Genomic DNA, 16,258 nt, shown 5'->3' with positions numbered 1-16,258 from the left:
AAGAGAGGAAACATTGCTAGGCATCAGGTGAAGTCAAATTGGTAAACCGTTTCCAAGGTGTGTCATTGTACAAAAATGGTGCTATTGCCAGAAATGAGAAGACTGTAATATAAATATCTTGAATTATTTAGCAACTGTGGGGTTTTTTAAAGTGCTTTAATTATTGATATTTGTTTACTGGGTAGCTATAATGTGAGTGATGTCTTCACAACCTCACACACTTACTGAAATGGACGTCAAAACACACTTAATATACTAAATTTCAAATAGTTAAATTTTGTATCAATTTTTAAAATGGTCAAAGACACTAACTTTTTGTTTCTAATGCCAGTAAGTCGCATTTTCTATCCACCAAGGTTCAACATTTTACAAGATCGAGAGTCCATCAAATACCATTTGTAAATATGCTTTATTGTTGTCCAACTTATATTCACACGTTTCTTGGGGCGAGACGTAGCCCAGTGGTAAAGCGCTCGCTTGATGCCCGGTCGGTTTGGGATCGATCGCCGTCGGTGGGCCCATTGGGCTATTTCTCGCTCCAGCCAGTACACCACGCCTGGTACATCAAAAGCCGTGGTATGTGCTATCCTATCTATGGGATGGTGCATATAAAAGATCCCTTGCTGCTAATCGAAAAGAGTAGCCCATGAAGTGGCGACAGCGGGTTTCCTCCCTCACTATCTGTGTAGTACTTAACCATATGTCCGACGCCATACAACCGTAAATAAAATGTGTTGAGTGCGTCGTTAAATAAAACATTTCCTTCCTTCCTTCACGCGTTTCGTATGAACTATTTTGTCGTAAAGTAGTGCTTGGATACATGCACGTACAACTGTACATATGCGCAGCGTTTCTCTATATATACATTATACACTTGTTTTTATATATTATTACGTTCCTTTTTTGTTTTGCACGTTAACACTTTTGTGTTTTATACAAATTTACACTTTTCATATCGACTGATCATATCTGTATAATATGTTATTTTGTTCGGTAGGACTTTCCTTTGGCACTGTCACGTATAAAGAAAATTATAAATACTTATCATAAATAGAATTATGGTTAAAGGGTTAGTGACAGTGCCAAAGGAAAGTCCTTCTATTTGTTCATTCATAAAAGTATGTATGCGTGTATATGCGTTTCTTGTTGCCAGATATTGTAACAATAATGTATAAGCATAAATACTAAACTTAGTTAATTTACAAAAAAAAAAAAAAAAATGAAGAAAAAAAAAAACAATGAAGAAAAGAAAAAAAGAAGACATGTTTGCACTTGTGTACAGTTTTAGACTGTGAATATTTGTACTATTTTTATTTAAACGTTTTGGAGTCATTCATTTTCATTCCTGTGCTACGAGTGTACATTTTAGATTTTAGGAACCACAAAAACTGCCTACAAATTCGAAAAGTACAATTAAATAATTACTATTTTATAAGTTTGTTCTTGTTTTTAATATTCAAGATAGTATACATGATGATGTGTATGTTGTCTGATGCATGTTGAGTTTGAAAATGCAAGGTCAGCCATCAAATGGACCAAACGGAATGTGTTAACTGTATCATATGCGAGTCCAAAAGGTGCTTTTAAAAGTTATAATGATGATTATTAAAAATAATTCAGAAAATAAACATCAAAACCTTCCAGGGCCCCGTTCCATGAAGCGATCTTAAGTGCATAAAGTAGTTATGCATTTAAGGTGATCTTAGTGCTAAGATTGCTTCGTGGAACGGGGCCCAGGACGGGATCTTGCTCAATTGGTAGGCTGTTCACCTGATGTATTGACTGGGTCCATAACCCCCACCCCCACCCTACCCCGGTCCCAGGACTGTATATCAAAAGCAATTATATGTGTTCTGTCTGTGGGAATAATAATAATAATAATAATAATAATAATAATAATAACAGATGTTATACCAGATGAGTAGAACTTAATTAAACATGACATACAAAACTGACTACATAATATATACAGTAGCTTGTACCAGCGATTTACAAATACAGATTTTGCGTACACACTTGTACACAGCAAGTGGGCAAGTAGGCCGTGTGAGGTTGCTTCGATTCTGCTATTCAGCGGAACAAACGTGTCCAAAATATTTAAAACATTATATAAAAGATCCCTTGCTAATAGAAAAATTTAGCGGGTTTCATCTGAAAACAGTGTCAAAATTACCAAATGTTTGACATCCAATAAATCAATGTGTTCTAGTGGTGTCGTTAGACAGTCAATTAAAGTTTACCGTGCCAATGTAATAACAAACTATGTACAGCGACACATATAACAAGAAGTGTCTTTCAGTAATTAAATAAATCACGACGATCAGTATTATTGTACCGTTAGCTTATATTAGGAGATTTAATGGGGGGGGGGGGGGGGGGAGCGGGTTTCGCAGACGACAACAGAGAACAGTCGCTGAAATCGTAAAGGTCCAACCATTCCATAAAAAGTTGACTTTCCAAAGTAATGTAAATACAACAAATACGAACTTTCAAAATCATAGTTTATTGCATTTTGGTGATTATAAACTTAGGTGTAATCAAAAAAGCATTTTAAAGGATTACAAAATCAAAATTATATCCCCCTCCCCCATTACGGTTTTCTTTATCTACGGCAGGGGAAATCCAATATCAATAATTTTGATGATTTTATATCACTTTAAAAAGACACGGGATGTTTGCAGGCAGAGATGTATTTGAGTATTTGGCGCCCCTAGGCACACTCATAGTTTTGTACTCCTCACCCTCCCACCCATGCCTCCAAAATTATAATCGTTATACCATGTAGGCTATAGCCAGTTAGCAAATATAAACATAAGTGTAAGGGGGGGGGGGGGGTGTCTTGCATAAAGAGTAGATTCTACTATTGATGGAAAAGTGGAATTACGTGCAGCATGCAAACAAAAAGGAAACAAGATTTTGCCATCACGGTTACCATCAAGTATGGGAACAAAGACGAGAAGAGACGGGGACGACGGTTCAGGGTGTGACTTAAGCTGGCAGCTTCATTGCCAGAGGCAGACCTTCTGCTTCACCCCCCCTCCCCCATATCATCAATCTATTTAGACAATAGTGGCGGATTGGGGGGGGGGGGAGGTTCAGACTAACACTGGGGGCGGTCCCAGCCGAGGCAACCCCTCCCCGTCGGCAACCGGCAGCTGCAATGGAACCCACATTCATTTTGTGGAATCATTAGACAGCCCAGATATGGATCCTCTCCCAGCTCCACTGCCTCCCCATTCACCTCGCAACGGCAATGAACTGCATGTTGAGCAGGTGGCCTGAAAGGACACGAGGAAAGCAGCTCCTTCACCCACGGCAGAAAACGACCCGGTCATCACGTCATGAGAGACCGCCACTGGAAAATTTCGGCTGCAGTATAGGAACAACATCACACCAGAGACCACCCGACTGGAGAACCTCCCCATCCAGCTGATTCCCACCAACTACAAACCTTATAGATCATCATTCCAGACCATACAAAAACTCCTGGTGGAATACTGTAGCCATCTGGTAGTCCGAGAGCATCTCTATCGGCTAGCCAATCTAACGTCCGAGATGGACACCCACACTATGCACCAACTACTGAAGATGCTCTTGGGTCCGGACTACACCAAGTTCATCATGTGTGGGAAGGTCCTCCGAAAACACCTGCTGCAATTCACCACATCTCTATGAGGTGCTAACCGTACCAACAAATCATTCCCTCCTTTAGTAGGGCATATTGGACTTTAAAACGTTTTCGGCTTACTCCAAATCACTTTATTTTTAGATGCCCATCTAAACTGCTCCAAGTCACCTTTAGAAATGTTTTCAGCTGAGCAGTATATAATAATAATATATATATATATATATATATATATATATATATATATATATAAAAATATATTTGGCCTCTAAATTTATGTCCAGGCTTAATTTTGTTCATTGCAAATTCTGCCCACCTCAAACGTACCCATCCCCCTTCTGCCCTAGACTCTGTCACTGGCAAAGTAAGAGCCTGTGTCCAGGATGGACATGCTTGATCCTTAACTGGATGTGGATACATACATGGAAGCACGTTTATACAGTTTTGCAAATATTGTGGTTTGGAATAGATTACAACCTGTTAAAAAAAAAAAAAAAAAAAAAGGTATTGGCATTTTAAACCTCATGTAAAAGGTAAAAAATAGTTTTAATTCTCATCTTTCCGATATTTCACTGTAATCGAGTTAACAAATATGGCCACCAATAGGTGCAAAAAATTACATTAAAATACCTTTTCATTTAATATATTTAGAACCAAATCTGGATAAACTGTTTTACCCTTTGTTAAAGAAAGGAAGGAAATGGTTTATTTAACGACACACTCAACACATTTTATTTACGGTTATATGGCATTGGACATATGGTTAAGGACCACACAGATATTAAAGGAAGGGACAATTACGGTATTTGGCCTGGTATGCATATTCAATGATATATAACGCACATTATTGTTTAATATCAACAAGTATAATCGTATAGTTAATTAATAAAACGCTTAAATGTGACGGCTATTATATATAACGGGCGAAGCCATTTTGTACCATCCCAGTGAATACGCCCTCTGGCGAGCTGATGGTTACGTAATACCTAACGTGTCACGTCAGGAATTAGTCTTCGAACTGAAGAAACAAAACATACCTGATTTTTGCAGATGCATCGCAATGTTCTGTAATAATATCCATCCCAGTAAGCAGGCAACATATTGCAGTTATTTCAACACTTTGACAATGGTGGCTTATTTTGTATTGAAAAATAATATATACTTGTTTTGTATGTAAATTAACCCACGTACTGAAAATAATAATCGGAGTGTGTTCTTGGTTAATTGGTATTTTCTTTCCGTGGCCTGTACCTGTGGTTCCTGATTGGCAGGTGTATATTTAGACGGTCCCCAGACACAGTGTCTAGACACACTAAAAAGACGTGCCTCTTTTATTAAGATCACAAGGTATTGTCCGTTAGCCGCGCGGATGCCCTCAAATCGTAATGGACATTATCGCTTTATTACTGTAAGTAATTCTGTAAAACCCTTGATTAATTAGATTTCCCATCTAAAATCACAAAACTGACCAATTACGAAGTCCCAAAGAAAATAAAATTATCACTTGGGTATCGTGAGTGGTCGTTTTTGCTTGAACGTAACCTACCAATAGGCCTATAATAAGCATTTTTTCTTTGGATTTTTTTAAAGAGAAAAATACTACAACTCCATTTTGTTCTACTGATGCAAATTGAAATATATTTAGTTGAATAGTTTATTATACTATCAAGTCATTTATTTTGTTTTACAAGTCAGGTTGATAAAAGCGAAGCGCCTTGCCATAAATTAGAGAGTTTGTTTACACTGTGCTTAAGAGAGTTGGACGGAGCTGATGTCACTTCGCCCCAAGCTATACCACTGGACGTCACAAAAACTAAACAAAATGGCTGCCCCCAGTTAGAAGGAATAATCATGTTTTTTTATTAATTCTAAAATTGCCCGTTTTTCATTTATTAAAGTGTCAGTATGTGTTGATGGTCTGGGTATGCATCTTTCCAATACATAAGGCTCTTATTTGAGTTTACTCTCCCTTTAATGGAGGAAACCCGCTGTCGCCACTTCATGGGCTAATCTTTCCGATTAGTAGCAAGGCATCTTTTATATGCACCATTCCATAGACAGGATAGCACATACCACAGCCTTTGATGTACCAGTTGTAGTGTACTGGCTGGAGCGAAAAATAGCCCAATGGGCCCACTGATGGGGATCGATCCCAAACTGACCACGCATTACCACTGGGCTACGTCTCGCCCCCACCATTTGTTACAGAGTCAAACACTTCACCTATTTGTACTACTGTCCCAAAAGAAAGTTATATGTCCAGGGCTCGAAATAGTAGCCTGCGAAAAACAGTTAATTTTCCAGACCTAGCAGGTGAAATAAAAATTCAACTGCTAAAATTACCCCCCATAAATCACAGGTCATTTTCCAAGAAACAGCTGTGTGTATGATCATCTCATCTTCCATTTAGCTGAGGCTAAACTTGTTATATTTTAATTTTATAATGATCTAAAATACATCTCAAAAGTCCTGATTTTCCACACACAATCCCAAACCCTCCACTCACTCCATGCTATCTTTTCCCCCCAGCAAACATTTTTTTTCTTTCTAAGTGGATCATATTTCTTTTGGCCTGCTATTTTATAAACAATAACAGGAGGCCATATTTTACTTCCTATTTCAAGCCCTGTATGTGATTTGTCATGCTTTGATATTTATTCGTGCAGATACATTAATAGTGCTGACATGTCTTAACACAACAGAAAGAACATATCTCGTAGTTAACAGGTCATATTTGATTTGTTTAATCAGCATAAAGTAATTTGGATGTTTTTGTTTTTAAGTCAACTATTTAAAATCAATAAAATTCCACAATGTAATGGCAAACTTTACATGAATGTGGCCAGTACAAAGGGGGCAGGATCTAGCTCAGGTAGTAGAGCTCTCACCTAAGGAGCTCTTGTCTTAGAATCGAACCCCCTCAGTCGACCCATTTTCCGATTGGCGTTTTGTAAAAATGTACTGCGTTTCATCTAAGACTACATTGACTGTCTCATGTTATCTTGGTTCCTCTTGAAGGGAAACTTCAATTTTGTAAAAAGCATCTTTTTGTTGCGGCCTTTGTAAAGGATGTGCAAGCAACTGAGCCATGTAGTCATAAATCTTGGTTTGGTTTCGGGATGTGTCGAAAATATACGACAGGTCTTTGACATCAAGATCACACAGGGTGTTGAAAATTTCCTGTTAAAAACAGAAGAAGAAACAAAATTACAAAATTTAAAAATAGTAATTTATGATACAACAATAACGAATCTTGAATGGTGACAACATGTCTTACATGGTTGGCTTAACCTCAAGTGTGTTAGGTTTGCAGTTAAAATGACACCTGGGCGACCTGCTTGAAAACCTTTACAAGATGACTCAACTGTCACAAGCATACACTTTGTATGGCTTTTCCATATTAGAGCCTGGACTTTTGCAAGCTGTGTCAAAACATAGTGAATAATAAATGTTTATTGATACCTTAATACAAACAGTGTGAGTGCATTAAGCTTAAGTTGTGTCTGGCATTAATAAACATAAAAACATATTAAAGTTTGTTTTGTTTAATAACACCACTAGAGCACATTGATTTATTAATCATTGGTTAAAGCCGCACACCCTAGTTCCATCCAGCGAAAATAAATTATAATTTGGTTAATTTACAAACCTGTAACACACTTAGATCACGTTTTTATCAAATGGAGTGAAAAAGCAGGTTTTATATCGATAAATACCATGGGAATCCCCATGTCCCAATTGCTTGAAATAATTTTGAAAGTTAGTATTCTGATGTCACCGGTAGAAGCACAACAATGCCTACGTCACGACTAATTTCACAGACTTGGGGTGCGTTCGTTTCACCTCTCCTGGACATGTTCCAACTGTTCTGTCCTGGTTGTATCCCCTCTCCAGATATCGTAAGACTTAGCAAAATTATTGGTTTTAAGGGTTTGTAACGTTTTGTATTGAGACACTTACTTGTCTGAACTTTATTGTTACTGAAAATGTTCACGAACTGTGAAGAAAAATCTTACAAATAAACAACAAATCGGATGTTGATTGCGCGAACCGTGCATGAGAAAACAAACCGAACCAAAATGATAACGGTCACGTGATATACCAACGTCTGTGACATTAAAAATAGATTGGACCTCGCTTGCTTAACGGTTTTTTCTCGACAACACGTTTTGTGAAAAAATGCATTTCGTGGTTTTACAAACATCAGGATTACCAAAAAGCACTTCAGGTGAATGGAAATGTGTATTCTAGATAATAAAATGTAAGTAAAGTGCAATTTTATTTGTGAAAAATGGGGTTTAATAGCGAAAAACAACGCCATAATGGTTAACAAATAAACGTAACTAGGGTGTGTCCCTTTAAGGGATCTTTTATATGCACCATCCCACAGACAGGATAGCACATACCACAGCCTTTGATATACCAGTTGTGGTGCACTGACAGGAACGAGAAATGGTCCAATGGTCCCACCGATGATCCCAGACTGACTGCGTATCAACCGAGTGCTATACCACCGGACAACATTGCACCCTACATAACAAAATGTCAAAAAATTAAACAGCAGAGTTAACTATTAAGTCACTTGACAACTAACATATCACTATAGTGACTGTGAATAAATGAAATCTGCATATTTTAAAAATGGAACAAGACTCCATGCTATAGAAAACAAACAAGATACAATAAACATATGGTACCTCGCATCGATTTTCCCCGGAAACTGGTTCATGCACATATAGTGCATCGATAAAGAAATAGGGAGAAGACTCGAGCAGTTTTTCACTCTGAAATAAACAAGGAGTAACTCAACAACACAATGGTACTTATAACAGGTCCTAGGATTTAACGGAAATGACTGCTTCTGGTACCTTGTCGGTAGCATTTCGAAAAATCACGGAACTGAAATTTTGTTTCCCATGATTATCATATCGAGTATGACTAGTCAACAAAAATAATATACATGTATATCAGAGGTGGATCTAGGGGGAGGCCCCAGGGGCCTGGCTCCCCCTAAATGTGCGACAGTTATATAATTTATTATATATTAATTTTAAAAAAATTTAATGATACCCCTCCAAACCTCCCCCAAAGTTCCCTTGGCATTTCGCCTCAAGTCAATGGGGCCCCCCTAAATGGATTTTCTGGATCCGCCCCTGTATATATATAATTATTTTTTAAAAACAGTTTCCGATGGGAACCGAAAAAGTGTTTCCCATGACATTTGAAATCCTATGGCCTGTAATACAATACAATACATGTATTCATGTTAATGGAAAAGGAAGAATTACATCTATCTATGGATACAAACACTATGAGGGGCAATTGATAAAAATAAATATAATTCCAGTTTAAGAGATGTATGTATTTAGTTTCAAACGAACATAGTGATCCAACATTTGAAAGTTCATGAGTTAATAATATATCTCATGATTTCAAGCTTCAAAAAGAAACAAAGGGCCGAATTTACGAAGCCTGTTTTTCTTAGATGCATGTGTTTAAGCGTTATAAATGTATGTAGTTACACGCGTGTAAGACATAAACAGGTTTTGTAAATTCGGCCCACAATGTTTTAGTCAACAACTGTATAAAAATGAACATTCTGAGAGTACTGCTAAAGCAATACATGTCCCTTACCAGAGCCAAAATATTTTTGTATCTCCTAGGTTTAAGGGCCATAACTCTGTCAAAAATTGATCACACTTCTGCTTAATATCTCAAGGCATTGTGAAAAAACATCAGGAAAACACATTTTCGTATCTCCTAAGTTCAAGGACCAAAACTCTGTCAAAAATGGGTAAATCGCCATAAAAGTCAAACTTGAACTGAACCAGTAAATGATAAAAGCTAAACACAAAATTTCAGCTCATTGCATTGTGGAAAAAACATCTGAAAAGCTATATGTGGGACAGAGTGCACAGACTGCACAGAATGGATAACAAAAACTTTAAGATTTGATTATGCAACTAACAGATGATCACTCAAACTATAAGAGCTGATTACACAAACTGTAAGAATTGACTGCAAACCAACTGTAAGAGTTGATTACACAAACTGTAAAAGTTTATTAAACAAACAGCAATAGTCAATTGCACAAAAATACACCTAAGCTCCTACCTCTCTCTCCGTAAAGTATGGACAGCAAAATGACCGTCCATATATGAGAATGACACGAACAATGTATGGCGGGGGTAAAATGCTCTGGTCTCCAGTCACAACTGGAAGAACAACGTGGTCTTTTCTGTAAAGAAAAACAGACGGCAATATTTTAATATGATGTTTTTTCGTCATTTGTTATTAAAGGGACAATTTCATGAAATATGAACCTAATGTGTTGGAAAGATATACTGTGGATCCTGAAATTAATGCGTTCCTAAACTTGTGGAAGACTAAAATGTGATATGAAATTAATGCGAGTGGCCTCCTATAGTGTCCTGTCTACATATAGGAACATGTTTTGGTATTTAAACACAACATTTATCATGTTGAAAAACACTCATATATATAACGTAAACATGGAGGCAGCGCAACTTGGGCAGATTCTCCCCCCCCCCCCCCATGCATGCGTGTCTTATATGAGTACCGGGACAGACCACAATGTTCACTATAAGTTCCAAGACACTACACCTCCCTTTGAAATATTACTTTTCTAACAACCCAAGTCTGTGTACTTTCCAGTTAAATCCGAGTTACAGGCATCTTCAATGAGATCAACTCACTAACCTGTCTGTGTACACATCAATTAACCTGTTTAGTCCCTAGTGGGTTTTTTTTTTAGATCAACTCAAAGCATATTTTTGCTTTTTACTAATTTATGTAACGTGCATAGTTACCTAAATCTGGCTAAACATTAACATACATGTAGACCTACCATTACAACTGTATCTTCCTTATTTGTGAACAGTGATTTCAAAGTCATAATGAAAGAACAATTTACAAAGTAGTATGCCGACAAAGTTACAGCAACCTTAACAGTGAAAACAAAGAAACAGTCGACCTCCGGATTAACGTGCTAAAACCCATTCAAGCACAATGAATCATGTCAGCTTTTGACAGGATGGCCAAAGACCCAGCAATCATCACACATGGCTGGCATCTTGCTGGACTATTGGACAATTAGTCTGTCTCGCCTACGATGAATTGTTTTCCAGTTGTATTGTATAAATATATTAGAATTTTAATCTTTCTTTTTTTTTAATAACGTGGGACACACAGACAAAACATAAAACAAATGTGTCATATTATTAATGTGAATAGCACAAACTTGCATTTTTCGCATTAATATTATGATTGCATTAATTTCAGGATATACAGTATATACCTGATACACCATTACTTATCAATAGTTTATCAAATAACAACATTTTAGAATTAATAAAAAAAAAATTTTTTGCTAACAGGAGCTGGCTGACTCGATCCAATCCAGACTGACTGAAAGTGACATAATGACCAGTATTGTGTTAACTTCTAACTGTATGTACAGAAAACAGATACGGTAAATTAAAGCCGCACACCCTAGTTCCATCCAGCGAAAATAAATTATAATTTGGTTAATCTACAAACCTGTAACACATTTAGATCACATTTTTATCAAATGGAGTGAAAAAGCAGCTTTTATATCGATAAATACCATGGGAATCCCCATGTCCCAATTGCTTGAAATAATTTTGAAAGTTTGTATTCTGATGTCACCAATAGATGTCGCTCGAAGCACAACAATGCCTACGTCACGACAAATTTCACAGACTTGGGGTGCTTTCTTTTCACCTCTCCTGGAAATGTTCCAACTGTTCTGTCCTGGTTGTATCCCCTCTCCAGATATCGTAGGACTTAGCAAAATTATTGGTTTTAAGGGTTTGTAACGTTTTGTATTGAGATACTTACTTGTCTGCACTTTATTGTTACTGAAAATGTTCACGAACTGTGAAGAAAAATCTCACAAATGAACAACAAATCGGATGTTGATTGCGCGAACCGTGCACGAGAAAACAAACCGAACCAAAATGATAACAGTCACGTGGTATACCAACATCTGTGACATTGAAATGGAAATATCCCCTCTAAAAATAGATTAGACCTTGTCTGCTCAACGTTTTTTTCTCAGACGCACGTGAGTTTTTCAGAAATACGAAAAATGCATTTTGTGGTATTACAAACACCAGGATTACCAGGATTACCAAAAAACACTTCAGGTGAATGGAAATGTATATTCTAAATAATAAACGGTAAGTAGAGTGCAATTTTATTTGTGAAAAAATGGGTTTAATAGCGAAAACCGCTGTAATGGTTAACAACTAGCCGTAACTAGGGTGTGTCCCTTTAAGGCAAGGCATTTCATTTTGATCAGCATGTCTTCACTGCATTGTTATCACTATGGTGAAATACCAAAACCAAATTTTGTCCTGTTAATACAAACAGCAATGCTGTATAACCAGAAAATTTCATGAATTTTTATTTTCATGGGGTGGCTTTCGAGGGTAAGTAGGCAGCCTCAAAAATATAAAACCTTAAAAATATCAACAAATTCCATAAAAAATATCAATTGTGATCCCCATAATAATTAATAAACAAACAATTTACCACAGTATTTTATTTACTAACATGGGCAAATCACAAAAACTACAAGGGAAGTACAAGTTATTATATTCCGTACAGTATAATACGTTCATACTGGGATGTGCACTATGCTGGTATATTGAACCAACTTTCTATACGACTATGAATGAAATGTGTTCAAGCTCAAATTAAACACTACACAGTCTGACTAAGAAAACTTCTCGCTCAAATCTTTAATTGGCTTTATATAAATTAAAGTCTGATCAGTTGTTTCACTAATAGCATATGACATACAATATTTCTCAATTGCAATTGAGTGCTCTATTGTTTAAGTTTAAACAGCAGCGATATCATGCAACTGGAAGCTGACTTGAAGCTTTTAATGCTGATTATCAATATGCTAAACACTAAAAATTAAAACGATGTAACCTTTGTGTTGTCAAACCTTGAAAATAAGAAAAAAAATTGGTTATACATTATATTTGGTTAAATACTTGATTAAATTAACTAGGAATTTATGCTGTTTTACAAGAGGATGCCAGTTTTACCATAGAGACAATGACACAGTGAAGATATGTTGATCAAAGCAAAACACCTTGCCTTAAATTACATTGTTTATTTGCTTTTTGGTTAATGTAATACAGGAGATGATGTCACTTCGGTGTGAACAGTTGGAAAGATACAAAATGTCTGCTCCTAGCCAGCAGTAATATTTGCATTGAGGTTTATTCACAAGACCTATGATTTTTCATCAAACAATATGGTTATGAAAAATGTGAAAATGTACAACAAACTTCATACATTGTACAATAAAGCAATTATACATACACAGTTTGAAATATGGCCGATAAATCAAATGCTTCAGATTCTGTGCACCCATTCTGGTCATCCAGTGAGTTAATAATCTCCTTTGGGTGTCTGGTGAAGTCATGTGTCTGCAGAATAAAACAACAACAAACATGTTACAAAACAAGATAGTCTTTCTTATGACATTTTTTTTATGGCCATCAGGGCCGTAGCTAGTTGGGGGGGGGGGGGGGGGGGGGGGGGGGGGGGGGGAATTATAGAAACATAAAGAAAATTCTCTTCCATTTAAGGAGTTTTAGACTATTAACTACTCCGTTGCATCCCCAAACAAAAAGTCCAAGCTACGGTCCTGGATATGTGGTTATTTTTACTGTCAACATATTTGAATATTTGTTTAATGATATTTTAAACTATAGCTGTTTGTGTCTAACATACTTTGATTAGTAGTTTGTCATTCACAGATCAGGCAACCATTCATCCACTGAGCTACATCTCACCCATATCAAAAGGGATGGACAGTTTATGGGTTACAGTAGCAACACTGTGGCTTCATGTATGGTAATGTTAGCCGCATTGTGGCTATGTCAGATAAGCCTGTAGCAACTAGACTAGAAACCATCCAAAAGGAGAGAAGAATGTTTAATTAACTACACACTCATAACATTTTTATTTACAGTTATATTGCATGGGATAAATTGTTACGGACCATGTATATATAATGAGAGAAAAAAAACAAACACTTGTTGCAACATGGCAACCATTTGTTAATCACTGATTAAACATACCAGATGGTATTCACTGCGAGCATGTAGCCTTACCCAGATAGCACCATCCTGCAGAATGACCAGTGCAAACTCGTGGTTGTGATCCAGTCTCAATTTACTCTGCATAAATATGGTCATTGCTCTTTTCACCAAGTTCAGTGCACAGCACTTGTCTCTGAAACAATAAACATGAGACCTTAATAATGCATTCAGAACAGCAAAATATATGTTAAAAGGCATGTTTAAAGATACCCCAGCACTGTTTAACTGGTGACGATTAGATGTTAGATATTTACAGATATGAAAGTAAGTTACGAAAAAAAAATCCTAAAATTTTAATATTGGTGGTCGGGTACTAAGATTGACTCAATACTTAGGGTTGTACAATGGTCTAAAATGGGGACTCCAATTCAGAATGTATGCAAGGCATCAGTCGAAACCATATCATACGTTTTGGACAGAGAATATGGAAAATATCTGACAAACAGTGATAATACCAGAAACACAATACAGATGATTAAAAATCTGAAAAACTTTCATTTCTGTATTTAGAATGTGGTTTAGAATCTGTGGTATGGTGCATATAAAAGATCCCTTGCTACTAATGGAAAAATGTAGCAGCTTTACCATATGTTTGACATCCAATAGCTGATGATTAATAAATCAATGTGCTCTAATGGTGTCGTTAAACAAAACAAACTTTATAAACAATAGACCAGTAACATACCCTGCTCTGGATCTGAAGGTCATGTTATTCATTTCTGCACTAAGGTCCATACAAAAAATCTGAAAATACAGCACAAATATTAAGCATATAAGAATTAAACTAACTATATTTATTGTAAAATACATTTGTAAAATTCATCTCCCACAACAGCTTGTATATATATATCATATATATATATATGGTTGTGTAACATATACTCAAAAGATACAATTTTAAACCATACTTTTAAAAATAAATTTGTGTATAATTCATGATTAACTTTTCAAGTCTTTTGTTTCAAATTGACAACATGACATACAGGGATCTCAAATGATTGAATTTTACAGAGAACTGGGTCTTTTAAACAAAATTGTGAAAGCAGAAACTTTAATTATTTTTATGTTTAAAAAAAAAAAAAACCTCACAACATATCATCTAATAAAAGTGTATTCAAAAAGTAAATGTAGATGTTATGTTTCATTTTGTGTTCTATTTCAATATTAAAAATAAATAAATCAAGGCTTTCTCAACAATGTTTTATCTAACACAACCATAGATGATTACAAGAGCAATCATCGTGTGTAGTCAACAATAAATCCATGTTCATGGTTGTTAACATTTTCATAAGCATGCATATAGTGAATTTAGTGAGAGTGGGTTAATGCCATCATACACTTTTTATTAAAGAATAAAAAAAGATTAAAAATATAAATGATAAAGAGGCAACAGTAATGTTTCACATACTGGAAAACAAGAAAGAAATATGTTGAATTTCCTTTTTTTTTTTTTTTAAACATCCTCAAAAGCTTTCCAGACGGTTCGTCCACTGGACAGTTCGTCCACAGACAATTCGTCCACCGGAAGATTCGTTGGCAGACAATTTCAGCTGACACGCATGGCGACGTTCTAAACACCGGACTCATACTCCTTTCGAAGACCTTTTAAGACATAAAAATGAGTCTTGGTTGTTATTTTGATTTTGTGTGTTTTTTTATATAAAGATACTCTTTTAAACTCTGAAATTCTTAAGTTATAGTGAATACTAATAATTAGCATATCGGTGTGTTTGAAAAGCGTATGAGTCCGGTGTTTAGAACGTCGCCATGCGTGTCAGCTGAAATTGTCTGCCAGCGTAATTGTCTGCTAGAAAGTGGCTGCTAGAATCCGCTCAGTAAAGTCGGACTTTATTTCCTTTAATTTAAAGTGAAGATTGTTTCAAAGTAAGTATTTCTTGGTCTCAGTGAGCTCGAAATAGATCACAATATATGATTAGGGTGTGGAAATGTGATGGTAATCGTTATTTTGACCGCAATTTCGTTCCGAGCAAAATTCCTCGTAACCGTTGTCCAGAAGCTGCTAATGGCGGAATGCCTAGACAGGATAAACCTCGCTGTTTGTGCTTGCACGCGAGGTTTATCTTGGTGAACTAACTTTACGGATGATCCCGTACGATAAAAGACAAGGTTAAATTACTATTTTTTCTGGGCAGTTAACTCTTGGACATGGCAGTTCGTAAATATCTTGTTCATCTGTCATCGTTTCATCCTCATCATCCGCCCCGCGGATGACAGTTCTTTCCTGGTTTGACAGGTTGCCTATATCCTGTTCATTTGATGCTGCTGTGTTTTGTTTGTAGCGCACGGCATTTGCACTTGGGGAAGTGCTTCTTGGCATACCATCCATGTTTAAAATAAAGATAAATATTACGTTTAACTAATATTAAATGTGAGAAATATAATTTAAAATATAAACATTACTCAACAAATGCAATTTCCGGAAATTATTACTGGATTATTGCCCTTG

General features: G+C 36.2%; 1 protein-coding gene across 1 annotated transcript; it reads right to left on the bottom strand.

Annotated features, from left to right (window-relative positions):
- Positions 1-6,353: 6,353 nt before the first annotated feature.
- Positions 6,354-16,225, bottom strand: LOC121375351 (BRISC and BRCA1-A complex member 1-like). The gene is made up of 7 exons (XM_041502766.1): positions 15,929-16,225; positions 14,477-14,535; positions 13,804-13,924; positions 13,007-13,113; positions 9,740-9,863; positions 8,323-8,409; positions 6,354-6,805 (listed from the first exon to the last, which is right to left on the bottom strand). The coding sequence occupies exons 1-7, from the start codon at positions 16,136-16,138 to the stop codon at positions 6,623-6,625; spliced, it is 891 nt and encodes a 296-aa protein (XP_041358700.1). The 5' UTR covers positions 16,139-16,225; the 3' UTR covers positions 6,354-6,622.
- Positions 16,226-16,258: the final 33 nt, after the last annotated feature.

The sequence above is a fragment of the Gigantopelta aegis genome, chromosome 6 (genome assembly GCF_016097555.1).
Source record: "Gigantopelta aegis isolate Gae_Host chromosome 6, Gae_host_genome, whole genome shotgun sequence".
Taxonomy (NCBI): Eukaryota; Metazoa; Mollusca; class Gastropoda; order Neomphalida; family Peltospiridae; genus Gigantopelta; species Gigantopelta aegis.
The sequence above is the reverse complement of the archived record's forward strand: the minus strand, read 5'-3'. Positions and strand labels throughout refer to the sequence as shown.

What these genes read in the sequence shown, in the direction of transcription:
- LOC121375351 (XM_041502766.1), bottom strand. Translation starts at nt 16,138, where the DNA reads ATGGATGGTATGCCAAGAAGCACTTCCCCAAGTGCAAATGCCGTGCGC. An exon ending in ACCTTCAGATCCAGAGCAGG is followed by an intron (nt 13,925 to 14,476) that starts GTATGTTACTGG and finishes TTATTGTTTCAG; the next exon opens with AGACAAGTGCTGTGCACTGA. An exon ending in CCGGGGAAAATCGATGCGAG is followed by an intron (nt 6,806 to 8,322) that starts GTACCATATGTT and finishes TGTTTTTAACAG; the next exon opens with GAAATTTTCAACACCCTGTG.